At 38.2% G+C, this 26,797-nt stretch overlaps 1 protein-coding gene across 4 annotated transcripts; it reads left to right on the top strand.

Annotated features, from left to right (window-relative positions):
- Positions 1–398: 398 nt before the first annotated feature.
- LOC113171912 lies at positions 399–26,797 on the top strand. Of its 4 annotated transcripts, none has more exons than XM_033326444.1 (6): positions 399–445; positions 4,785–5,081; positions 5,167–5,451; positions 24,917–25,201; positions 25,556–25,639; positions 26,215–26,797. In XM_033326444.1, coding segments are annotated over exons 1-6 (984 nt in total). In that variant the 5' UTR covers positions 399–414; the 3' UTR covers positions 26,217–26,797. The 4 variants fall into 4 exon arrangements, with proteins under 4 accessions (XP_033182335.1, XP_026230434.2, XP_033182337.1 ...); XM_026374649.2 differs by having other exon boundaries at positions 25,553–25,639; XM_033326446.1 differs by lacking the exons at positions 24,917–25,201; positions 25,556–25,639 and adding exons at positions 13,720–13,803; positions 14,544–14,596.

The following is a 26,797-nucleotide window of genomic DNA, read 5'->3' as shown; positions in this document are numbered from 1 at the left end:
ATCTAACTCTAGAAGGGGCATCTTCTACCCTCACACCAGCCAACCTCATGTCCTCTGTTATAACACAGTAACAAAAGGGAATGAACACCATTTAAAAAAAGTACTGGAAACCTAAGGTGAATAAAAAAAGGTAGGACAAGACTGAAAGCAGCATGTGGTGGTGATGGGTGAAAAAATAGACTGTAGACTGATAGAAAAACATACATACTGCTTTTCTAATCACAGCACTTCAATTTGAAACAAACATTTAAAAAAATGCTTTGTTTTTGTAAAGTTTCACTGTAATGCCTTTGAATAAGAGACATGTCTGAGGACACACTCTACTAACTCCATACTGTGACTAACAGCTGTACACATCTAGTCACCACTTCATTAAATAATTCATTTGGCAGGATGACTCCTTTTGTACTACTCATGGCTGTTTTTCTGCTGACTTTATGTCAAGGTAAAACAAAAACAATTAGTTTTGTTATTGTGTTGTTGTACTGTAAAACTATTTTCTGCTAAGTTGGATAAAAAACATAACAGCTTTTTTCAGGATACAGCACAACAACTTAATTATCTTCCAATTCTGGATAATTTTGAAACAATTTTAAAATAAGTTAAAATATGATCCCATCTTTGTATTGGTTGTTCTTGTACAGGTCCCTTAAATCACTCAATCAATCAAAAGACAGTATTAATAAAAACTAAACATTATCACATTGTGAAGGAAGGATTAACAACAGGACTGTTGGATTAGATACCATTAGGGGCGGCAGTAGCTCAGGGGGTAGAGCAGTCACTTACTGACCCCCAGGGTGAGTGGCTCAATTCCTGATTTCTCCTGGCTACTTGCTGTGGAGTCCTTAGACAAGACACCGAGACCCCGTAGTGTAGTGCTGACATGCCATCTAGCACAGGGGTCGGCAACCTGGAGCCGCATGCGGCTCTTTCATCCTTATACTGCGGCTCCACGTGGCTTGTATTTAATTGAATACAGAATCACAAATAGAGTGATAGTGAGAACCATCCAAGACCGGACAAACTCGTGTTTGAAACATGGACTCCATCTCCGACACCTACATAAACATACATAATCTGCATTTGAAGTCCTGTCGATCTTCGGATCCACATACGTATGTGAGCAGCTGTTCTCCTGCGTAAAGATGACAGTTACTTTGTACAGCTCCGATTTGCAGACGCTGTGCAGGAGCAGGTAAAATTAATGTGTATGCAGATGTTTTGCAAATATTTATTTTTCAGTGTTTAGTGATGTAGTGCTTTTTCCCAATTTATTTTTAAATTCATGTCAAGGCTCCGCTACACGCTCCGACAGTCCAGATGCGACATAAGGATGACGGTTCACGGCATCTTCTGTTTGCTACGTGGATAATTTAAGTTCAGCTTTTTAATACATTTGAAAGAGACCTTTAACTCGGCGTGTTTTTTTTTTTTGTTTTGTTTGTTTTTTGTTTTTTTTGCCATCATTTTTTGAGAGTTCATCAATGAAATTCAATTTTCTCTGTAGCACTAAAATAAATGTCATAAGAAACACACTAAAGTTGTGTATACAAAGCGTAAAGGTAAAAAAACAAAACAAAACAAAACAATATTATCTTCATTTTAGAAAAAGTATTTGTGGCTCCCAGTGTTTTCTTTTCCGTGGAGACCCGGTCCAAATGGCTCTTTGGGTGTTAAAGGTTGCTGACCCCTGCCCAAGGGGATCAATAAAGTTTTCATTATTATTAGTTTTATCTTGGTGGACATATTAAAACTATCAACTGAATGTAATTCAGTTAAAGTTCTTCATCTGTGCTTTTCCTACCATGGTATGACTAGAAATCAGCTGCTTTGAAAAGTCACCACTTTAAATTTAAACAATTTCTAGGCAGGATATTTCGGTCACCTCACCCATCTGAAAACTACAGTTTACAGTTTACTACAAGATGAACACAAATTTGTGTTTCACAAAATGTACTGCTTTAGATTTTTTGAGGTCTTTTTCTGCGTTTTTGTTTTAGGTTATAGTTATAATTTTAACATTTTAACTGTTAACAGTGATAAAGTGTACACACTGTATGTTTAACCCTCATTAGCAAATAATTACATTCATGCAAAATGTCCTTATTCTCCTCTTCATGCATTCTCCCTTCAATTCCTAGATGTAAGCTATTATAACAAAATCGATAAGAGATGTTTGGGATAAACACGTAACTACACTGACTGCTCAGTGTAGCATGAAATGGCGGCTATAAGGAACTGGAAACTTACAACAATTTAGCTTCTGTGTTTCTTAAAGACAGGAAGTCTGGAGAAGCTCTCATAGTAACTACAAACACATTTATGACACTATGAGTATGTATGGGTACCAACAAGTTTTAGCTGTACTAATATATCTATTATGAGAGGTTCTGTGTTGTGTGTGTGTGTTTGTGTCTGGGGTGGAATCTATAAATAACCTGCTGTTCATCAGATATACTGCTATTAAGTAAAAAGTCGGTAGTTGCTCTGTTCTTTTTCATGCTGTATATCTGGGTGTGACACTCTCCCTGTTTTCTGTCATGTCAGAGCATGACAGGACAGAGCCAGCCCTCCTAATCAGTTTGTTTAGTCTGTTAGTGTCTCCACCTTCATGTTGCTGCCCCAGCAGACCACAGCATAAAAGATGACACTGGAACCACAGACTCATAAAACATCCGCAGCATGGTGCTGCAAACGTTGAAGGACCTGAGTCTCCTCAGGAAGTACATCCAGCTCTGAACCTTTCTGTACAATGCTGATGAGTTTTTGGTCCAGTCCAGTTTGTTGTTCAAGTACACTCCCAGGTATTTGTACTCAGATACGACCTCCACCTCCTCCCCCTGTATAGAGAGAGGGATGACAGGACTCCCAGATTTCCTGAAGTCCACACCAGTCAACAAAACTGTCCACCACTCCCTGGTACTCATTGACATCTCCACCCTTAATACATCCTACAACTGCAGAGTCATCAGAGAACTTCTGAAGATGACAGGACTCTTAGTTGTACCTGAAGTCTGAGGTGTACAGGGTGAAGAGGAATGGAGACAGAACTGTCCCCTGTGGAGCACCTGTGCTACTGATCACAGTGTCAGACACACAGTTCTGCAGGCGGACATAGGATTAGCCAGGATTAGCTTCTCAAAAGCCTTCATGATGTGTGATGTCAGAGCCACTGGTCTGAAGTCATTGAGGACTCTGGAATGTGGCGTGTTATTCACAGGAACCAGGCACGACTTTTTCCACCCTAGAGGAACTCTCTCCAGGTGCAGGCTGAGGTTGAAGATGTGTTGGAGAACAACACATAGCTGAGGAGCACAGGCTTTCAGCACCCTTGGACTGACTCCATCAGGACCTGCTGCTTTTGTGGGGTGAAGCCTGTTCAGGTCTCTTCTCACCTGCTCAGCTGAGATTGTTAGGGCAGTGGCTGAGTCGTGTGGGGGAGGGACTGAGGAGGGGAGAGTGAACTGAAGTGGGCTCTGTGGATCAGCCTGGAATCGACTGAAGAAATTATTCAATTCATTGGCTCGGTCCACAGTCCCCACAGTCTCCTGGCTGCTGGACTTGTAGCCAGTGATGGTCCTCATGCCCCTCCAAACCTCCCTGGTGTTGATCTGTTGAAGACTATGATCTAGTTTTCTCCTGTACGTCTCCTTCCCCTCCCTGATCCTGACAGACAGCAGTCTCTGGACCCTCCTTGCTGCCTCCCTGTCTCCTGATCTGAATGCCTTCTTTTTGTCATTCAGGATGGCTTTAATGTCCTTAGTGACCCAGGGCTTATTGTTTGGGAAGCAGCAAATGGTTTTTGTAGGTACCTGGGTGTCCACACAGAAATTAATGTTGTCAGAGATGCAGTCCGTCAGTCCATCGATGTGCTCACCGTGAGGTTCACAGAGAGTCTTCCAGTCTGTCTCTTCAAAGCATCCCTGCAGGGCAAGGTGTGCCCCCTCTGTCCACCTCTTTACAGTTTTAATGGTGGGAGGCTGCCTGTGAACCAAAGGTGTGTATTGTGGGAGGAGATGTACCAGGTTGTGATCTGACTTTCCCAGAGGGGGGAGGGCAGTGGAGCTGTAGGCATCTTTAATATTAGCATACATCAGGTCCAATGTCCTCTCCCCCTGGTGGGACAGCTCACAAACTGGGTAAAGGTAGGAAGTGTCTTATTGAGGGTGGCGTGACTAAAGTCTCCAGAGATCATAAAGAAGGCGTCAGGGTGTCTGGTCTGCAGGTTGGAGGTGACGTCTGAATGACGTCACACGCAGCAGTGACATTAGCGGATGGAGGAACGTAAACAGTGATTAATATGGTGTGTGAAAACGCGCTCTTCTCCGTTCTTTATTTCCTCCTTGCTGTTTTTTGCCTCCCCTACATCCCCTCGTTGTCCTTCTTCTGATCTCCTCTGGAATGTTTAAAGTCCAGGACAAAGTTTGATCAGCTGATCCCATGTGTAAACAAAGGAGCTGTCTCCATGGTGATGGAACAGCTGTTGCACTCTGGTCTTTCGGATGAGTGAGAGTATGAGTATGAAAAGTATGAAAGGGAAAAACGGAGATAAAACTCTCTCGAACAACATGATCTGAGGGGGTAGAACTTAATTTCAAAACTAGTAACTTTTCTACAAAAAAATAATACAAATAATAAGATAAAATACAGAAAAAGACATCACAACACGAGAACAACGGTAAATCGGCTGCAGCAATTGCACCAGCGCATATAAATGGAAATACTTGAATGTAATGACAAAAGGTTCCGTTTATTTAATTTTGTGTCTCCTGTTTCTGCAGGATCCAGAGCTGTGACTCCTGTGTTTGTGCAGAAGGGAAATGATGTAGTTCTGGATGTCATCAAAGCTAATGTTCCTGAGAAGTTTATACTTCTTGTATGGAAATTTAATGGAAGTGATGTTTTAGTAACATATTCACCTGGTGGAGAACCAACAGTCTTTGAAGGAGTTGAGTTTTCTGTGAAAAATTACTCTGTGAAATTGAAGAATCTACAAAAGACAGACAGTAGAGTTTATACTGCACGAGTGACAGCAAGTCAAGAAAAAATAGTAGCTGAATACAACGTCACAGTTCAAGGTAGGTTTGTTAACATTTCAGACACTGATACTGAGAATCTGCTGCCATGTTTCTAAAATGTTTCACATATTTTTTCTGTCCTCAGATCCAGTGTCTCCAGTTAGTTTGACAGTGGACTCTGTGTCCAGCAGCTCAGACTCCTGTAACATCACTGTGACCTGCAGGACACAGGACTCTAACATCAGCAGCACTTTTAGATGTGTGAATCAAATCTGTGAGGACGAAAGAGAAAAATCAAAGACCACAACCTCTGGTACTTTTCTCCATGTCAACCTTGTGAATGACTCGATCATCTGTAACCACAGCAACCAGGTCAGCTGGACCACAAACACAGGACAAACAAAGATTCAGGATTTCTGTCAACATGATGGTAAGAATGAAAGACAAGACAACCAGTTAATGCACAGTTTGAACTGTAACTTACTTAAAATCTCATGGGTCAATGGATTTGTCAGTTATATATTTAATTAATAATTTAATTTAATTTAATTTATTATTATTATTATTATTATTATTATTATTATTATTATTATTAGTAGTAGTAGTAGTACTAATTTACCTGTAACTGTGTGGCTTTGTACAACTTGGAAACAGTATTTACATTTGCTTTATCAGCTGTGACTGACATCTTAATATAACTTGATATCATACGGGCAGCATAGGTGCTGTTGATATAGAGGCTCTATGGTCGGCATTTCATCATCATTTTCTGAAGTGTTCCTTGACAAGACACTAGAATTTGCTCAAAGCCCCAAATACTGAGGCTGCACAAGCCAGTGCTCCTCTGCTGCAACTCTGACCATTGAATACGCTGAAAAAACAATATTAATTATTTTTCAAATTAATTTTTAATCATAACCTAAGGGTTTTAAGGTTTTTAAAAAGAAAAATACAAACAGGCTTTGAAAGGTTTCCACATGCGATTTTGCTCATGAATGCAATTTTTTTTGGGATAGCTTCTGACTCCCTCTCTGTAAGCAGGGGTTTAAAATGTGTGTATGGGAGGTTTTGTAATGTTCATTGTCAGGTTTAAATAATCTCTATAGACACAGTAAGTTACCAAATACTGTGGGAGTCAATACATTAGTATTTTCTTTCTGGTCAGAAAAAGACAAATTGGTTTTTGTTTTTAAAAATAAGAAGCCACAAGATCTGATGATTTTAAGAACTTTTTTTTAAGGTTGATGGTCTAAAACTATTATTTTTATTATTGTCAGAGCTCTTAAAATTTGTCAAAAAAAAAAAAAAAAAAGTGTATAACATTTCTGATTTGTTCTTTGTTTTTTATACAATAGTTTCTAATGGAGTCATCACAGCTGGGATTGCAGTTGGTGTTTTGGTGCCTTGCCTTCTGGTTCTTGTCCTTTCTATTTACTGTTGTAAGTTCCAGTGCACAGACAATAATGCAATTAAATATTAGTAATGTTTTGCAAATACATATAATACAAATACCTATCTTCATTCAGCAACACTATCAAAAGGATTTAAGTCTAACTGACTTTAAATTATACATTTACATGGAGTTCCTAAACATGTTAATGCAACATGTCTAAATTTGACTTTGTGTCAGTTTGATGATTATCAACAGTTTTTTAATTTCTGTTCTGTTAAAAAGATGTCCGTCTTTCATATTACACAACTTTTTCTGTCTGAATGAATTTTATGAATCTAAATTATAACAGCCTTTCTCGCTCTGTAGAATTTGTTTTTGTTTAAAAGCCCTTTGAGCCCTAAAGTTCCCCAACTGAGCGACCTTAGGGTTCAACAGGTTAATGTCACTAAATAAACTGCATTAATTCAGCTTTCATTATTTTCTCTTCTATGATTTAGAAAAGAAACACTGGCAAATTTTACTTACAGTAGCTCATAGACTAAAGCAGTTCAACAGTTCAAAAATGTGTTTAGGTTCTACTACTGATAATATCTATAAAAACAAACAAAAAAAAACAAATCTCTTCTGCTTGCTGATTTGTCAAACTAGTGTTTGTACAAAATAGTATGTTTGTCAATTGTAACTGGTCCAGCACCTAGAAACTTGTTAAATTACTCACATTATGCATAATTTTATCCATACAATAGTTCAGAAAACCATAATAACAATGACAACTGTTACAAACAAACAAACAAATACAAATCTAACTGTAACTAACTGCACAGTGTAATAAATACTAACAGTTCAGGTTTGTAACAAACTACTCAGTAACTATTTAAATTAAACCTTTTCATACAAATGTAAACTTCCAGAAAATCAACACATATTTTTTGTGACTGACCTACAGGTAAAAAGAAAAAAGAAAAACAGTTTGAAAATACAGTATATGACGTTCCTCAGGTAAGCATTAAATCTTTAATTAAAAAAAAAAAATCTCAAGGAACTTAATTTCACATTGTGAGTAATTTAACACAACAGTTACAATTTTCAGAAAGACATAAAACATAGAACAGACGTTCAGCCTTTTAATGCACTAACCAGTCTAAAACCGTACCAAACACTATCCAGTCTGCTTCTATTTCCTCCATTTCCCTGCTACACTAACTGCTGCAGCTAATCTGCTCCTACTGTACCTGCAACATGTTAGTGACACTGTTTGTGCTGCTTTCTTCTGTTCTAATGTATTAAAGTGAATCATTTCCAGTTTCTCTATCATCTATTTGTCTAAATGTGTTGTTTAAGTTCACATCAAACATCAAATATTCCAGTGTGTAAAGTAAACTTGATTTATTAATTTCTAGGAGATCAATCCAGGCCAAGATCAGAATCAGAATCCTGTAACATCGACCTACGCCTTGGTGGAGTTTCACAACGGACCTGAAATAACAAACACCACGAACATTTCACCACCAGAGACTATTTATGCTCAAGTTAACAGAGCTGCAAAGTCCAACTCCCCCAAATCCCCCCCAAAACCAGCACCTAGAGCCGTGAAGCACTGATCAGATGTGTTTACAGGACTGAACAGCAGCATGTAGACACACAGAGTCCTTAGTACCACAACATGTGCATCACCTGTTGAGTTGCAGCTGATGAGGGATGTGAAGGGTATCAGGACATGATGCTGAGAATGAGAGAGGGTACTGGCTCTAGATTGTAGGAGGGCAAAGTTGGATGGCCCAACCGAGCTCTATAAGTCCAGCCCTGCCCACTTCATGTACCATCTTCATGTATAGTTAAACGGTTGACAGAGAAAAGGACAAAGCTGAAGTGTCCACTTTTCTTGCTGCTTTCATTTACATTAAAAGTACATTCATCTCCTCAGCTTGTAATTATTTTGATTTGGTGTAGTGATCATGTCAGTGACAAAGTAAAAGTATTACGAAATATTACTGTAATAGAAATTTACCTGGGTAAAAACAACATCCGAATAATAAATGAAGTATGACGTTTCATGCAGCATGGATGTAGTTGGAGTGGGCCATCTGTCTCTTCCTCTGCCCCGATGGCTTCTTTTGGGTAGAAAACAGTTTGTGTGTTGTTTTTTAAGTTAAGTTATGTTTTTTTTAGCTGTTTTTTGCCTGTGTGTTTTTGTGAGGTGATAGAAGATGTTGATAAGCGTGTGTGAGGACTTTTTATTACTATGTCTGGAGGCTCCCAATACCTGGGAAAGCAGCATTCTTTACACGCGACAAAAGCTTGTCTGCTATTAACCATTATCCTGCAAAATGCCGACCTGCTGCAAAAATGCAGATCTGGAGAACAGCACTGAGGAAGAGGAACATGATCTCTCCATAGTGAAGTGGATGTGTCATTGTGGCTGATCACGGACCAGACAGGATAAGACGAGATGAACTCAGTCCTGGCTGCTGGGCCGGTATCGACTGGAGCCAGTAACTATCAGCCCATAAACCAGTCTGAGTGAACTGCAGTCTTGGCTCAGTTATGTAAAGTAACCGAGTACATTTACTTAAGAACAATACAGAACTGGAGTAGTGTGTACTCAGTGGCTATTGTTCCCATTACTAAACAGATGCATAAATAGTTCCAGTAAATTACGCAAGTAACAATGTTCTTTATATACAGCAGTCTGTCAGAATGTGTCATATCACACTGAGCCCTGTGTGACACCAATGCTAAATAAAAATATGCATATCACTTTGTTTGTTTAAATAATCACATATGCCGACATTATCAATGTTTCATCTGGAATACAAAGTATAACAAATTATTGATAGGCTAACTCTACATTGTGTGTAATATAAGTGATTAGTGTGGGTACATGACTTCAGTGTATTTTTATTTACTATTTCTGCAGGCTGCCTTTTGAATTATAACCTGTAGGTGTGTGTGAACCTTTTTTTCTCTTGCTCATCTCCACCCCCTGCTGACCAGACCACAAAAACACATATAAGAGTTTTTCTGACACAGAGGCTAATGATTAGCAATGTACTATTAAATGTATCACAGTCTGTTAAAATCACAAACCAATTACTTGTGCCCTTTCTGGCCTCCCTCTGGTCTGTCACTTTCTTTCCGAGTATTGATTTTGTATATTTACTACACCTGTCCACAATAATGCACAGTGTGGAAACAAGAAGCTATTCAGCAAGTGTGTGGGCTGTTAATTATCCACGTTTGTTAGGAGGGTTGAACTAACTAATCTCATAAAGGTGCAGTTGAACTAAAACCTACAGACATAATCAAAGAAATGTGTGTATGTGTCTTTCAGTTCAGGTCGTCCATGAGCAGAAGATGCAACTTGAGGTGACATTAGATACAGCAGCACCGGCTGAAACACGGCATGAAAACCCATGTAGTGACTGACAACTAACTATGACAGCCTAACTACATGAGGACTCCCTGGGATGTAGAGCAACCATCACTTCACCATCAACAAACCTGAGTGATCAGTGAGAGTTGGGTAGACAGCAGCTAAACATACCAGTTCACCATAATGCTCTATGTCCATGAGTCCTTCCCAAATCTATTTGCAAAAATTCTTGACTAAATAAATAGGTTTTCAGCCTAGACTTAAACACTGAGACTGTGTCTGAGTCCCGAACCCTATTTGGAAGGCTATTACATAGCTTTGGGGCTTTGTAAGAAGAAGCTCTGCCCCCAGCTGTAGTTTTCATGATACGAGGTACTGACAGGCAGCCAGCATCCTTTGATCGAAGTAGGCGTGGTGGATCATAAGACACTAGCAGTTCACTCAGATACTGCGGCGCAAGACCATTTAATGCTTTAAATGTCCAAAGTCGTATTTTAAAATCAATGCGAAATTTCATGGGGAGCCAATGAAGTGTAGGTAAGATAGGGGTGATCTGCTCATATCTTCCGTTCTAGTGAGGACTCTCACTGCTGCATTCTGAACTAACTGAAGCTTGTTTATGCACCTGGTTGAACAGCCAGACAGTAAGGCATTACAGTAGTCCAACCTAGAGGTGATGAAAGCATGGAATAATTTTTCTGCATCATTTATTGACAAAATATTCCTTATCTTGGCAATATTTCTGAGGTGAAAGAAAGCTGTCCTGGTGATATTATCTACATGAGCTTCAAATGAAAGACTGGAATCTAGAATCACACCAAGGTCTTTGACTGTTGCACTAGATGTAAGAGAAAGGCCATCTAGAGTTATGGCGTGATCTAAAATCTTGCTTCTAACTGCAGATGATCCTATAACTAGTACTTCTGTCTTATCAGGATTCAGCAGAAGGAAGTTAATTATCATCCAGTCTTATCATCACATTGCTCAACTTTATTAAGCAGTTTGATCTCATCGGGTTTTGATGAGATATATAACTGTGTGTCATCAGCATAACAATGAAAGTTAAAACCATGCTTACAAATTATGCTGCCCAGAGGAAGAATGTAGAGGGAAAAAGCAATGGGCCTAAAACTGAACCCTGTGGAACACCAAACTCCACTGGAGAGCATGTGGAGTAATCGCCATTTAGATATACAAACTGATAACGATCAGTCAAATAGGATGTAAGCCAGGAGAGGGCCGTTCCCTTAATTCCTACAACATTTTCTAATCTGTGAAGGAGTATACTACCCCTGCAATGTAGAGACAACTCTAAATGTAAATTACTACAATCATTGTCACTGTCAAGCTTCACAAAGCCTCATGAATAACTGCAGGAGGAACCAGAAATTGAACCACACACACTGTGGTTTGCAGGGGAACTGTTCTACCACCGGAACTAATGAGACCCCCACACAGTTCAAAAATCCCCACCCCCAACTTCCTCTCTACACGCTACACCATTTTTTTTTTTTTTTTTTTACTTTAGTGACATTTTCTGTCAAAAAAGAAGTACTGGAAAGAAGACACAGTTATGTATGCTGTATAGCACTAATGTAGCACTAATGAGGATGTAGACAGACACCACTGTTTTCCTGAAGCTCTGCAAACTGCTTCTGCTCTTGGTTTAAGTATCTCTTGTTGTCTTTGATGTACAGAAAATCAGCACTTTATGTAACCACACTATGCGTATTTGAAGCTTAAGGAAGGTTAGCTGCCTTTTGAAGTCTCACGCTAGAAGGATGTTATTAATACTACAATGGGACTTTAGTACATAGAATATAATTCAATTTAAAGCATTTAAAAGAAACATTTGCTTCTTTCCTACAAAATATTAGTGAATTGCTTTATCATTTATGTCAGTGGCCTAAAGCAAACATAAGATGAGATAATGTAATTGGATAATCACAAATATAACTGCCTATTCAATAATATAACTGTAATAATTATATAAGCTACTTAATGTGTGAAAAATACACGCTTAGACTTTGCTGTTCATTTACATAAAAACTTCAACAGTTCCTCAAATGCAGTACATTGCTATTATTGTTTTTTGTGAAATGCCTTCTAACAGTGTTCTACAATATTAATACTTTGAGGAGAGAAAACAGTACTTTACAATATTTTTGAGGGTTTGTTCACCACACTTCAAATCTCCCTCTCTGTGAAGTGCGCATATTCAAGTACGACAACAAAAAGCATGTTTCCTGGCGTCACACGCGCCCCCCCCTAGCATCGCACCGCCCTACTATTTGAGAAGCACTGCCTTAGATGAACCTTTGCCTTCTCCATATGTCTCCATAAGGATAAGTACAAAAAAATGTAAACTGACATACAAAGTGACAACTGATAATACTGCAGTAATGCAGGTAAAAATACAGACTAAATAAACTAAAACATACAGAACCCCAACTTGTTATAACACAGGACATGAGGTTGGCTGGTGTGAGGGTAGAAGATGTCCATGATAGAGTTAGGTGGAAAAGGATGATTCGCTGTGGCGACCCCTGATGGGAAAAGCCGAAAGACAAGAAGATACAGAACCCCAACTAAACAAGAAAAGCACAAAAATACAAACTATTAACCAACCCAAAACAAAGTACAATACAAACACTATGGCACATGAACTACTGACAATACAAAGTGGCAAACGAAATATGTGGGGAGCAATGGCAAGTAGAAGCACAACTAACCAGCACTGAACAGAGGACTGAGGGGAACTTATAAAACAAAAGAGACACACAGGTGAAAGGAGTCAGGCAATTAGGAGTCCGGTGACAAGAGACTGAAGGAAGGGAGAAGAGGGAAACACCAGGGGGAGACAAAAACACACCAACCGCACGGGGATGAGGCTGGAACCATGACAATGTATGCATTATACACTGTACTTGATTTAACAATTAAAATCTGTAAATATACCTCTTCTAGAAAAGGTGCAAATAAACAGTATGGAACTGCAAAATCTTTGACCAGTATTTTACTGTTACAGTACACAAAAACAGCTTTTAACTGTCTTTACAAAAACTGTACCAAACTGTAAATTTTACACTGTTAATTTTACAGTAAAATAACGGCAACTGTGCTGAAAAAAGTGTAAGATGTCTGTACGTGTATGTGATGGTTAAGTTACTAGACTCTTTGTCAGAGCCCTTTAATAATAATTTCTAGACAAGAACATAAAGAAGAGTGGTGAGTGCTGACAGATGAGAATGAACGTGATGCTGTAAGTCTCTTATAATTATTCTGTTCTGATGAATATATGTAACAATGAAGGTTATACATAACAGGGGAGACAACAACAAGAATACACTGTGAATATGCAAAATGACATGTATTTGTAACATCTTCTTGATTAACTTTGATCTGGTGTTTATAGTGTTAGTTTACTGTGCAACTGAGGAAATCAAATCACATGCTTCTCTAAAAATGATTAAATAAAGTTGAAGTTTTTAAAGTCATATTTGGTTTCACATTATGCATGTCTAGAACCAAATTCTGTAACAAAATGCAATAAATATCATAAGATATCATTTAAGCAAATGTACTGTAAACTTAAAAAAAAAAAAAAAGGTATGTCATGACTAAATGCAGCATGTGGAGGTGGTAGGTGTTAAAAATAGAAGGCTACTGTAGACCACAATCCATGCACTAAATGTGCACCATAATTGCTGTTTTTCTGATCAGAACATTGAAATACAAAATTTTACAATATTTTAGTAAAGACAAATTGGTTTTCTTCTTAAAAAGAAGCCACAAGATCTGATGATCTTAGGGGCATTAGGTTGATGGTCTACAACTATTATTTTTATTTTGTCAGAGCTGTTAAAATTTGTTAAAAAACAGTGCAAATACAAGTAACATTTCTGATTTGTTCTTTGTTTTTTATACAGTAGTTTCCAATGGAGCCATCACAGCTGGGATTGCAGTTGGTGTTTTGGTGTCTTGCCTTCTGGTTGTTGTCCTTTCTATTTACCGTTGAAAGTTCCAGTGCACAGAGAATAATGCAATTAAATATTAGTAATGTTTTCCAATGCCATCAAAAGGATTTGAGTCTAACTGACATTAAATTATACATTTACCTGGAGTTCTTCAACATATTAATGCAACACGACTAATTTTGGCTTTGTGTCAGTTTGATGAGTATCAATAGGTTTTATTTCCGTTCGGTTAAAAAAGCAACTTCTTCTGTATACATCTGGATTACAAAAGCCTGTTTGTACAGTAGCCACTAGTTTGTTTAAACAACAACGAGCCCTAAAGTTCCCCAAATGAGGGACCTTAGGGCTCTAGGAATTTAGAAAAAAAAAAAACACTTACTGTATCTCATAGACTAAAACAGTTTAACAGTTCAAAAATGTGTCAAGGTTCTACTGCTGATATTACCGATATTTGCTTGCTAACTTTTCAAACTAGTGTTTGTACAAATCCATGTTTGTCAAACGTAACTGTCCTAACACCTAGAAACGTATTAAATTACTCACATTATGCATCATTTTATTTATACGATAGTTCATAAAACATGTTTTTACCATCTATAATAACAATGACAACTGTTACAAACAAACAAATAAATAAAAATCTAACTGTATCTAACTGCACAATATCAGGGATACTAACAACTGAGTGTTGTAACAAACTACTCAGTAACTATTAAACCTTTTCATACAAATGTAAACTTCAAGAAAATCAACACATATTTTTTGTGACTGACCTACAGGTAAAAAGAAAAAAGAAAAACAGTTTGAAAATACAGTATATGACGTTCCTCAGGTAAGCATCAAACCTTTAAAAAAGAAAACTGTGTGAGTCAAACAAAGGAACTTAATTCACATTGTGAGTAATTTAACACAAAATCCAGTTTTCAGAAAGACATAAAACATAGAACAGACGTTCAGCCTTTTAATGCACTAACCAGTCTAAAACCGTACCAAACACTATCCAGTCTGCTTCTATTTCCTCCATTTCCCTGCTACACTAACTGCTGCAGCTAATCTGCTCCTACTGTACCTGCAACATGTTAGTGACACTGTTTGTGCTTCTTTCTTCTGTTCTAATGTTTAGTGAACTGAATCATTTCCAGATTCTCTATCATCTATTTGTCTAAATGTGTTGTTCAAGTTCACATCAAACATCAAATATTCCAGTGTGTAAAGTAAACTGTTATGGTTCATTTCTAGGAGATCAATCCAGGCCAAGATCAGAATCAGAATCCTGTAACATCGACCTACGCCTTGATAGAGTTTCACAACGGACCTGAAATGACAAACACCACCAACATTTCACCACCAGAGACTATTTATTCTCCAGTTAACAGAGCTGCAAAGTCCAACTCCCCCAAATCCCCCAAAACCAGCACCTAGAAGTCAGTTATGTAAAGTAACTGAGTACATTTACTAACAACACAGAACTGGAGTAATGAGTACTGAGTGGTTATTTCTCATATTACTGATAAGATGTATAAACAGTTCCAGTAAATCAAACATCATCATTTCTAGTAAATTACACGAGTAAAGATGTTCTTCATATACATCAGTCTGTCAGAATATGTCATATCACACTGAACCCTGTGTGAAACCAAAGCTAAATAAAAATATGTATATCACTTTATGTTTTTTTCAAAAGATCACATCCACCAACCTTATCAATGTTTCATCTGGAACAAAAAGTATAAGAAATGATTTAGAAGCTCACTCCCTCACATTATGTGTAATATAAATTATTAATATGAGTACATGCTTGCAGTGTATTTTTTTTTTATTAATTCTGCAGGCTGCCTTTTGGATTATAACCTGTAGAAGTGTTGGACTTTTTTTTCTTGCTCATCTCCACCTCCTGCAGACCAGACTACAAAAACACATGTAAGAGTTTTTCTGACAAAGAGGCCACTGATTAGCAACTCCAAGTCCAACTCCCCCAAATACCCCCCAAAACTGTGAGGACTTTTTATTACTGTGTCTTTATATATGTTAAACGCTTTTCTGCTATGAGCCATTTACTTGCAAAATGCCGACCTGCTTCTAGAAGTGAGTGAATGTCAGGCTCCCAGCAGAGGTCTGAAATCCAGCAGCAGCTGAGAAGACAAAAATGATGATCTGGAGAACAGCACTGAGGAAGAGGGATCCTGGCTGATCGTGGACCAGACAGGACAAGACTAGATGAACTCGGACAGATAAATGAAGCAGCTCGACCCTTGGTGAGGAACTACGTGCTCTGCTGTGATCATTACATTTATTATGGTGCAAATGTCAGTCTGAGTGATTCACAGGCTGCTGGACCGGTATCGACTGGAGTCAGTAACTATCAGCCCACAAACCAGTCTGAACGAACTGCAGTCCTGGCTCAGTGTAAAGTAACTGAGTACATTTACTTAAGAACAACACAGAACTGGAGTAATGAGTACTGAGTGGTTATTTCTCATATTACTAATAAGATGTATAAACAGTTCCAGTAAATCAAACATAATCATTTCTAGTAAATTACACGAGTAAAGATGTTCTTCATATACATCAGTCTGTCAGAATATGTCATATCACACTGAACCCTGTGTGAAACCAATGCTAAATAAAAATATGTATATATTGTGCTCTCCTGGAACTAAATGTTTCTCAGTCTGTTTGAATCACAAACTAATTACTTGTGTCATTTCTGGCCTCCCTCTGGTTCCTCAGTGTTTCAGATGTGTTGCCTGTGAAAACAGAAGTCTGAATCTGAAACAGAGAAAGAAGATGAGGTGAAATATTACAAAAAAAATAATTTAACTAATTAACTAATAACTAATTTTGAACAATAAAGTTCTTAAGTTGTAAAAATCTATTGTATTGTTTTAGTTAGAGTGTGGTCTTATTTATAAGTTTCTGTTTTTGTTGCTTGTTAAAGCTGAAGCAAATTAAAACACTTAAAATGACAGAGCAGAATATTTATAAAGCACGTTTCAAAACTTTAAAGAGACAGATTAGTAATACTAAACAGTAGGTATGACCTGTTTTAACTTGAGTGGTTCTGTACAATGTTCCGGTCCATTTGTCAAATGGCGCTGATCAAGTGATTGATGATGTCCGAAGCGCCGGATTCAGAGTTTGGTCGAACCAGGGTTCAGAGTAGAGATGGGAAGTTCAATTCTTTTACCTTATTCAGATCTTTACCACTCGAACAGTAAATTGAACGAATCATTTTGAGTCATTTCGTTCATTTTGCAGCAGGTGGCGCTGTAGCCCTCTTTAAGGTGTTGTAAAAAATGGCCGCGGTCTCAAACACTATATACTGAAGACAACAATGTTTTGCTTTAGCTGACAAATTATAATACACAAAATCCCACAAGCAATTCAAACCATTTGAAAACATAGGAAACAAATCCACACCACAATAAAGTGACTTGTGTCCTGAGTCCTTCCTGATATTGTTGTTTAACAGTGACTTGGTAGCTGTCACAGCCCGAGCTGTGAAAGTAAAACTTATTTTGACAATTAGTAAGACTTTTAAAGCAAAAGGTAACAATAAGTTCCCAAAAATGTTGACATGGTGCATTTATTGTGTCCAAAACGTGACATCATCATCATTATTATTATTATTATTATTATTATTATTGTTCTTGTTATTATATTTGTTGTTATTAATATTGTTTTATTTTATTATTTTGTGGTAAGTAAAACACAAAATCAACATGTTAATATAATTTTCAAAAGTATTTATTTACTAACACACTTTACATTATATATGGATGTGATAACAGAGGACATGAGGTTGGCTGGTGTGAGGGTAGAAGACGATAGAGTGAGGTGGAAAAGGATGATTCACTGTGGCGACCCCTGAAGACACTTTACATTATATACACAACAACACTACACACATCTAGAATCAAAGACCACTAACTATGATTAAATAATGTATGTCGGGTGTCAGGTGACAAATAAATGAACGTCAGATATCAGCACTTCTCACATAAATTATCACAAATTGTTTTGTTTTATGCTTTTTATTATGTACATATTGAAGTATAACAAGGACACGGAGCCTGGTTGACACAGATGATATACGTACAGTGAACCACCAGATGTCCCTGAAAAAGGATCAAAGCTTCAAGACTTCAGTGACGGTGACATCTGGTGGACAACTGAAGACACAGCATCCTCTGAAGGGCACGACTGAAGCTCTGGTACTGTTTCAATAAAAGTTCAGAAAAGTCTGTGTGGTCATTCAAGTGTTTTGTTAATTCATACCAAATAATGATTATATAGTCATTACAATAAAATATGCAGATGCTCTCTCCCACACTCTAAAACACATTCCAGATTAACCTAAAGAATCAACGCAAATTATATTGTGGGTTAAACCAGTGCTTCTTAATTATTTTCTGTCGCTGTTTCGATACAAGCTCCGATACAGTGATTCGAATCACTGCACTTCAGGAACAGAGTCACAAGCTCCGAAGCCTCAGTATGATTTGCCCATCACTACAGACCACAACACATGTTAGAGTTTTTCTGAAACAGAGACCACTGATTATCAATGTTCTGATAAATCAGTGGTCCTCAACCTTTTCTGCGCCACAGACGGTTTAATGTCAGACAGTATTTACAGCCATTAAGGTGTGGCGGATAAATACAATGAAAGAAAATGATACGACCGACATAAAAACTGATAATTTCGACGGCGTTTTCGATCAGAGAAGCAGTTTTGAAGACTTCATGGACTCATTAGAGAGCTGGTCGCTGGTCGCTGGTCGTCCATATTACGCAGAGCGGACTTGGTGCGTAAGAACAACCTGTCGCAATAAATCCATATTTCCAGTAGGACTCCTGGGTCTGTTTGTTAAATACAGTCTTTATGAAGGTAGAGAATCCGGTAATTTTTCAAAATAAAACATCGTTCTGCTCAAATAATAAATGAAACTGAAATAATGTAAGTTATGTGTTATTTCTGTGCTGCACGGTATCAATTGATACATACGATTGAAGGTGATGAAGTAAAGATGAAGACAAAGGGAAGTGAAAGAAAGCGGAAGTGGGGACAAAATAAAAGCAGGAAGCGGCAGCAGGATCATGACATAGTAAACTGAGACACAGTCTGAATACACATCATCTGTGTCTTCTACTGCATCTACCTTCATCATGGGTTATATCATCCTATATGCTGGTTTCCTGCTGTTATCATGTGAAATACAAGGTAAAAGTTTATTTAGTTTGTTTTGACTCCCTTTTAAAAAAAAAGAAAGTTAAGTTTAATTTATTTACATTGGTTTTAATATGTTTTAAATTGTTGGTTAAAACACTGAATACTATGGTATAACACAAAGGTGCCCACACTCAGCATGTGAGCTGCTACTACTACTAAAATAACCAAGTCAAAATGTTCTACCTACTATAAAAATGCAAAACGTATATTTATTTATAAATATATAATCTTTATTTGTACAATATATGTTGATGTATCTTGTATTACCGCATGAACCCATATTGTGCAATACAACCCTGTACATTTTTTGTCATTACCTGACTCTGATGAATTGCACTGAATTAAATCAGCCAGGGATGTATAGTCTGGATAGTAGCTGCTGATAGACAGCCTCAAGCACACTTTCAAATGATCGTCGGTCATGGTGGAACGGTATTTGAGCTTAATAATCTTCATGTGGGAAAAGGCTGACTCATATAAATAAGTGGAGCTGAATAATGCAGTCAAGGAGGTAACACAGTTCCTCATGTCGGGGTACTTTCCTCTGTGAGTAAGTTACAGAACTGTCCATGAGCCCCAAACTTAAGCTGAATGTCAGCTTGTAGTGTCAAAATCTCATCCTCCACTCAGGTGAAACAGTGTTTTAATTTTTGATGCCAGTGAATCAAACTCAGCGTCATCCAGAAAAGGGTATCACAGGAATGTAGTGACTGGCTCCAGTAAAACAAAGTCTTGAAAGCGTTTGTCAAAATCTGACAGACAGTTCTCATCTGCTCACGTTTTTGTCTTCTCCTTGCAGCTCTACGTTAAGGTCATTCAACATGTTGGTCAAGTCCAGCAGCCACTGACGGTCATTTAGTTGGTTGTATTCTGCATGTTTAGCTACACAGAAAAAAAACTCAACACTCTTCTTTATGTTCTTGTCTGGAAATTATTATTAAAGGGCTCTGACAAAGAGTCTAGTAACTTAACAATCACATACACATACAGACATCTTACTTTTCACACATTAAGGAGCTTATTTAATTAATACAGTTAAATTATTGACTAGGAAGTTATATTTGTGACTATCCAATAACATTATCTCATCTGTAAGTTTGTTTTAGGCCACTGACACAGTGATAAAGCAATTCACTATTAATTTGTAGGAAAGGAGCAAATGTTTCTTCTAAATGCCTTCTCCAAAAGGCAGCTAACCTTTCTAAGGTGCAGATATGCATTGTGTGGTTAAATCAAGTGCTGATTTTCTATGAAAGACAACAAGAGACACTCAAACCAAGAATAGATGCGGTTTACAGAGCAGAAACAATGGTGTCTTTCTGTCAACATCAGAGGTGTCAAACTCTGACACCTATATTATATTTGGCCCACAAGATCATATCACATGTGTATTAGAGCTGGGCCCCCAGTTTACAGCGCACACAACACTAATAGTACAAATCCGAGAATGTTTTGTTAGTGTATTAAGACCACCAAGCGCTTTCTCCTTTTCTGTTGACAATCAGTAGCATCCATGCAACCAGTCACATCGGACAAACTTAATCCACCCCTCTCCAAAAATGACCAAATGAAAGGGACCAAGTGCACAGTTCGCTAAAAAAAAACTCAGAGTTTACCGGCGATTTGCAGACTTTGAAACTCAGAAATGCAGATTTAAACTGCTTAGTAATTCGTTTGTGGTTGATGTGAAAAGTGCAACAACCAACCAGTTTCCATGTTTCCTCCCCGACACACTGCCCCAACTCTGTGCCCACGCTGCTCAAATGCTCTGTATGTTGTATGCAGCACCGATCTATATTGATGAAGATGAACCAAACACCACTCAGGAGTCGTCTCACTGATGAACACCTTCACTCAGTCTTGAGGATTTCCGCAGCTCATAGCCGAACCCCAGACATCTAAGAAGAGATTCCAGGTATCTGACTTGAACCAATGTAAATCAGAGTAAATCAGAGTGAAGCAAACTGAGCTTGAAGGATGCTTTTTTTATGCACTTTTTCTACTACAAGGCGTGGACTGGTAATAGTTGAAAGACTGAAGTAAGTATTATTATTATTGTTATTAGTGTGCAGAAAAGATGGAAGGAGTATTTTGAGGAGCTGATGAATGAGGAAAATGACAGGGAAAGAAGGGAGGAAGATGTGGATGTTGTAGAGCAGGAAATAGCAGAGATTGGAAAGGATGAGGTTAGGAAGGCTCTGAAAAGGATGAAGAGTGGAAAGGCTGTTGGTCCTGATGACGTACCTGTGGAGGTGTGGAAGTGCTTAGGAGAGGCAGCAGTGGAGTTTCTAACCAGTTTGTTCAATAGGATTCTAGAGAGTGAGAAGATGCCTGAGGAATGGAGGAGAAGCGTTCTGGTTCCGATCTTTAAGAACAAGGGTGACACGCAGAACTGCAGCAACTATAGAGGAATAAAGTTGATGAGCCACACAATGAAGCTGTGGGAAAGAGTAGTGGAAGCCAGGCTTAGGAAGAAGGTGGAGATTTGTGAGCAGCAGTATGGTTTCATGCCCCGTAAGAGCACCACTGATGCCATTTTTGCTTTGAGAATGTTGATGGAAAAGTACAGAGATGGTCAGAAGGAGCTGCATTGTGTCTTTGTAGATTTAGAGAAGGCGTATGACAGGGTGCCGAGGGAGGAGCTGTGGTACTGTATGAGGTCGTCGGGAGTGGCAGAGAAGTACGTCAGACTAGTTCAGGACATGTATCAGAGAAGTATGACGGTGGTGAGATGGGCTGTAGGTCAGACAGAGGAGTTCAAGGTGGAGGTGGGACTACACCAAGGATCAGCTTTGAGTCCCTTCTTGTTTGCTATGTTGATGGACAGGCTGACTGATGAGGTCAGACAGGAATCTCCCTGGACAATGATGTTTGCGGATGACATTGTGATTTGCAGTGAGAGTAGAGAGCAGGTAGAGGAACAGCTAGAGAGGTGGAGGTTTGCTCTGGAAAGAAGAGGCATGAAGGTCAGTCGTAGTAAGACAGAATACATGTGTCTAAACGAGAGGGATCCAGGTAGAAGCGTTAGGTTACAGGGGGCTGAGGTGAAGAAGGTGCAGGAGTTTAAGTACTTGGGGTCAACAGTTCAGTGTGATGGAGAGTGTGGAAAAGAGGTGAAGAGGCGAGTGCAGGCAGGTTGGAGCGGGTGGAGGAAAGTGTCAGGAGTGTTGTGTGACAAAAGAGTGTCAGCAAGACTCAAAGGAAAGGTGTACAAGACAGTGGTGAGACCAGCTCTGCTCTATGGGTTAGAGACGGTAGCAGTGAGACAGAGACAAGAGGCTGAGATGGAGGTAGCAGAGATGAAGATGTTGAGGTTCTCCTTAGGAGTGACCAGGTTAGACAGAAAAAGGAACGAGTACATCAGAGGGACGGCTCACGTTGCCTGTGTTAGCGACAAAGTCAGAGAGGCCAGACTGAGATGGTTTGGACATGTTCAGAGGAGGGATAGTGAGTATATTGGTAGAAGGATGTTGGAGATGGAGCTGCCAGGCAGGAGGGCAAGAGGACGACCAAAGAGGAGATATATGGATGTCTTAACAGAGGACATGAGGTTGGCTGGTGTTAGGGTAGAAGATGTTCATGATAGAGTTAGGTGGAGAAGGATGATTCGCTGTGGCGACCCCTGATGGGAAAAGCCACAGCGAGAAGAAGAAGTTCCCAATGGAGCCATCATAGCTGGGATTGCAGTTTGTGTTTTGGTGCCTTGCCTTCTGGTTGTTGTCCTTTCTATTTACTGTTGTAAGTTCCAGTGCAAAGAGAATAATGCAATTAAATATTAGTAATGCTTTGCAAATACATATAATTCAAATACCTATCTTCATTTGGCAACACTATCAAAAAGGTTTAAGCCCAACTGACATTAAATTATACAAGACAAGACAAGATCCTTGGGTGTGGCCAGAGTTTGATCATCCGATTCTGCCTTATTTTCAGAGGACTTCCTTGTGCACTTCCTTGAATGATTCATTCGGCGCAATGACTCCGTTTGTGCTACTCGTTACTGTTTTTCTGCTGACTTTATGTGAAGGTAAAACAAAAAAATGTTTTTTTTAATTGTGTTGTTGTACTGTAACACTATACAAAGCTTTGTATTGATTGTTCCTTAATCAATCAATTCTTCAATCAGTGGTTCCACCTCACTTTCAATATTTATAAAACTGCTGAAAACAGAACTCTTCCTTTCCTTTGAAAAAAAAAAAAAAGCTTTTCTGCTCTTTTCTACTTACATCTCTTGAAACACAAACACTTGATAGCACTTTGCTTTGATGTTTTTTCTCCTTGACTTAGATTTTGTTTGCTTGACTTGTTCCTCACTTGTAAGTCGCTTTGGATAAAAACATCTGCTAAATGACTAAATGTAAATGTTCTTGTACAGGGCCCCTAAATCACTCTAAAACATTTTTAACAAAAACTGGACATTATTTCATTATAAAGGGAGGATTTACTACAGGACTGTTGGATTAGACATCATAGTTTTCGCTTGCTGGTCAACTGCCAACAGACTGATATTGTTAAAGTTCTTCTGTGCTTTTCTGACCATGGTTTGACTAGAAATAGCCTGTTTTGAAAAGCCACTACTTTAAATTTAAACAACATCTAAGCAGGATTTATCAGTTACCTCACCCATCTGCTAACTAAAATATACAAGATTAACAGTGTTGACCACCAAATGGTCGCCTATATGCCTCTTCATGCATAATTCCTTTAACTAGGTAGTTCTATTCTTTTTCATACTTTATATTGGGAAAGCCCTCCTGTGTGTGCAGAGAGGTCAAATGCTAAAAAATGTTAACTGCTAATAACATAAATAACATAAATACATTATATATTATATTTAACCCTTGTATGGTTTTTGGGGCTGTGGGACCCGTGTTATCAAAAAAAACAAAAAAACAATACAATTAATTATTTTTTCAAACTCAGACTCACTTGCACTTAAAAAAGTTACTGTAGACAGCAGCAACGCTTCAGCCTTCCTGTTAGTCCTTGTACAGAAAGAAATTGTAATGTACAAAGATTAAACCATGTTTCAATTAGTAGAATACAGGTCAAATCATTAACTATACATGTCTTTTATGATAATGATCGGATATTTAAGCTAGTTCAAATATATTCCCCATCTTTTTCATTAGAGTTTCACACAGCATCCTCTCCCTCCTGGTGGGAAAGCTCACAAACTGGGTAAATGTAGGAATGAATGAAACAAATTAGAAGCTTTTCTTTAAACGTGTATTTTATTTGTACTTGTTTCTTATATTGTATCTACATAAACTGGACTTTATATATTAAAATCTATACTCCTGCTTTAGTTTATTATTGGTTATATTTGTTGTATTTCATTACTTGTAGGGTTGTTTTTTAGAGCTGAATATAACTTAAATTAAAAAAAAAGAATAACTGAGCTGTAAAAGGATGAGACAATCAACACTTCACACAGGACAAAAGTCCCCTGTTGTTAAGAATGGAAATACTTTAATGTAATGACAAAAAGTTCAGTTTATTTTATTATGTGTCTCCTGTTTCTGCAGGATCCAGAGCTGTGACTCCTGTGTTTGTGCAGAAGGGAAATGATGTACTTCTGGATGTCATCAAAGCTGATGTTCCTGAGGATTTTATACTTTTCTGGAATTTCAATGGAAGTGATGTTTTAGTGAGATATTCACCTGGTGGAAAACGAACAGTCTCTGACCTTTACAGTGGAAGAGTTGAGTTTTCTGTGAAAAGTTACTCAGTGGAATTGAAGAATCTACAAAACACAGACAGTGGAGTTTATACTGCAAAAGTGATAGCAAGTCAAGAAAAAAAAGTAGCTGAATACATCGTCACAGTTCAAGGTAGGTTTGTTAACATTTCAGACACTGATACTGAGAATCTGCTGCCATGTTTCTAAAATGTTTCACATATTTTTTCTGTCCTCAGATCCAGTGTCTCCAGTTAGTTTGACAGTGGACTCTGTGTCCAGCAGCTCAGACTCCTGTAACATCACTGTGACCTGCAGGACACAGGACTCTAACATCAGCAGCACTTTTAGATGTGTGAATCAAATCTGTGAGGACAAAAGAGAAAAATCAAAGACCACAACCTCTGGTACTTTTCTCCATGTCAACCTTGTGAATGACTCGATCATCTGTAACCACAGCAACCAGGTCAGCTGGACCACAAACACAGGACCATCAAAGATTCAGGATTTCTGTCAACATGATGGTAAGAATGAAAGACAAGACAACCAGTTAATGTACAGTTTGGACTGTAGCTCACTTAAAAGGTCAGGGGTCAATGGAATTGTCAGTTCCAATGTAATGTTATTATTATTATTATTATTATTGCTAATTAATTAATTAATTAATTTTCCTGTGTAAATTTGTAAAACTATGAAGCAGTATTTACTTGATATAATATATGGGTAGCATAAGTGCTGTTTCTATAGAGGCTCTATGGTCGGTGGTTCATCATCTGACTCCTCAGTGGACGAGACAGTAAACCCCCAAAATCTGTTCAAAACCCCAAACACTGAGTCAATACATTTGTATTTTCCTTCTCCTCCTTTCTACACAGTAGTTCCCAATGGAGCCATCACAGCTGGGATTGCAGTTGGTGTTTTGGTGCCTTGCCTTCTGGTTCTTGTCCTTTCTATTTACTGTTGTAAGTTCCAGTGCACAGAGAATGGGTTGTAACAAACTACTCAGTAACTATTAAATTAAACCTTTTCATACAAATGTAAACTTCCAGAAAATCAACACATATTTTTTGTGACTGACCTACAGGTAAAAAGAAAAAAGAAAAACACCCTAACGAAAATACAGTATATGACGTTCCTCAGGTAAGCATCAAACCTTTAAAAGAAAACTCAAGGAACTTAATTTCACATTGTGAGTAATTTAACACAAAATCCAGTTTTCAGAAAGACATAAAACATAGAACAGACGTTCAGCCTTTTAATGCACTAACCAGTCTAAAACCGTACCAACACTATCCAGTCTACTTCTATTTCCTCCATTTCCCTGCTACACTAACTGCTGCAGCTAATCTGCTCCTACTGTACCTGCAACATGTTACTGACACTGTTTGTGCTGCTTTCTTCTGTTCAAATGTTTAGTGAACTGAATCATTTCCAGATTCTCTATCATCTATTTGTCTAAATGTGTTGTTGAAGTTCACATCAAACATCAAATATTCCAGTGTGTAAAGTAAAGTAAACTTTTTTGATTCATTTCTAGGAGATCAATCCAGGTCAAGATCAGAATCAGAATCCTGTAACATCGACCTACGCCTTGGTGGAATTTCACAACGGACCTGAAATAATAAACACCACGAACGTTTCACCACCTGAGACTATTTATGCTCAAGTTAAACAGCTGCAAAGCCCATCTCCCCCCAAATCCCCCCAAAACCAGCACCTAGATCTGTGAAGCACTGATCCGATGTGTTTACAGGACTGAACAGCAGCTTGTAGACACACAGGGTGACCTTCAGACACACTCTTTAGAAGGGTTGGAACATCATGCAAACCTCTTGTGTGACTTAAAACAATAATGGACAGTTTCTTCTAGATTTTTAGATTCTAAATTCGAAACCATGATCGTACTATTTTAACCAGTTCTGCATTAAGAAAAACAGGATTCTCAAAAACAGAGGTCAGACTGCTGACTGGCACTTTGCGGTGTGTTCTTCTTGTTAAAACCAATGTCAGAGTGTTAGGATATCAAAATGAAACAATCACCTTCTCCATTCTGAGTTCCTCTCTAAGATCAGTTTTAATGTTGAAAAGCAATTTATAAAGACTGGTATTATTATCAATTC

The sequence above is a fragment of the Anabas testudineus genome, chromosome 17, assembly GCF_900324465.2.
Source record: "Anabas testudineus chromosome 17, fAnaTes1.2, whole genome shotgun sequence".
NCBI lineage: Eukaryota > Metazoa > Chordata > Actinopteri > Anabantiformes > Anabantidae > Anabas > Anabas testudineus.
Note: the sequence above shows the minus strand (reverse complement) of the source record. Positions and strands in the feature narration are given on the sequence as shown.

Coding starts and splice junctions, on each gene's coding strand:
- LOC113171912 (XM_026374649.2), top strand. CDS start 415: ATGGCTGTTTTTCTGCTGACTTTATGTCAAG. Junction 446..4,784: donor TCTGCTGACTTTATGTCAAG/GTAAAACAAAAA, acceptor CTGTTTCTGCAG/GATCCAGAGCTGTGACTCCT. Junction 5,082..5,166: donor ATACAACGTCACAGTTCAAG/GTAGGTTTGTTA, acceptor TTCTGTCCTCAG/ATCCAGTGTCTCCAGTTAGT.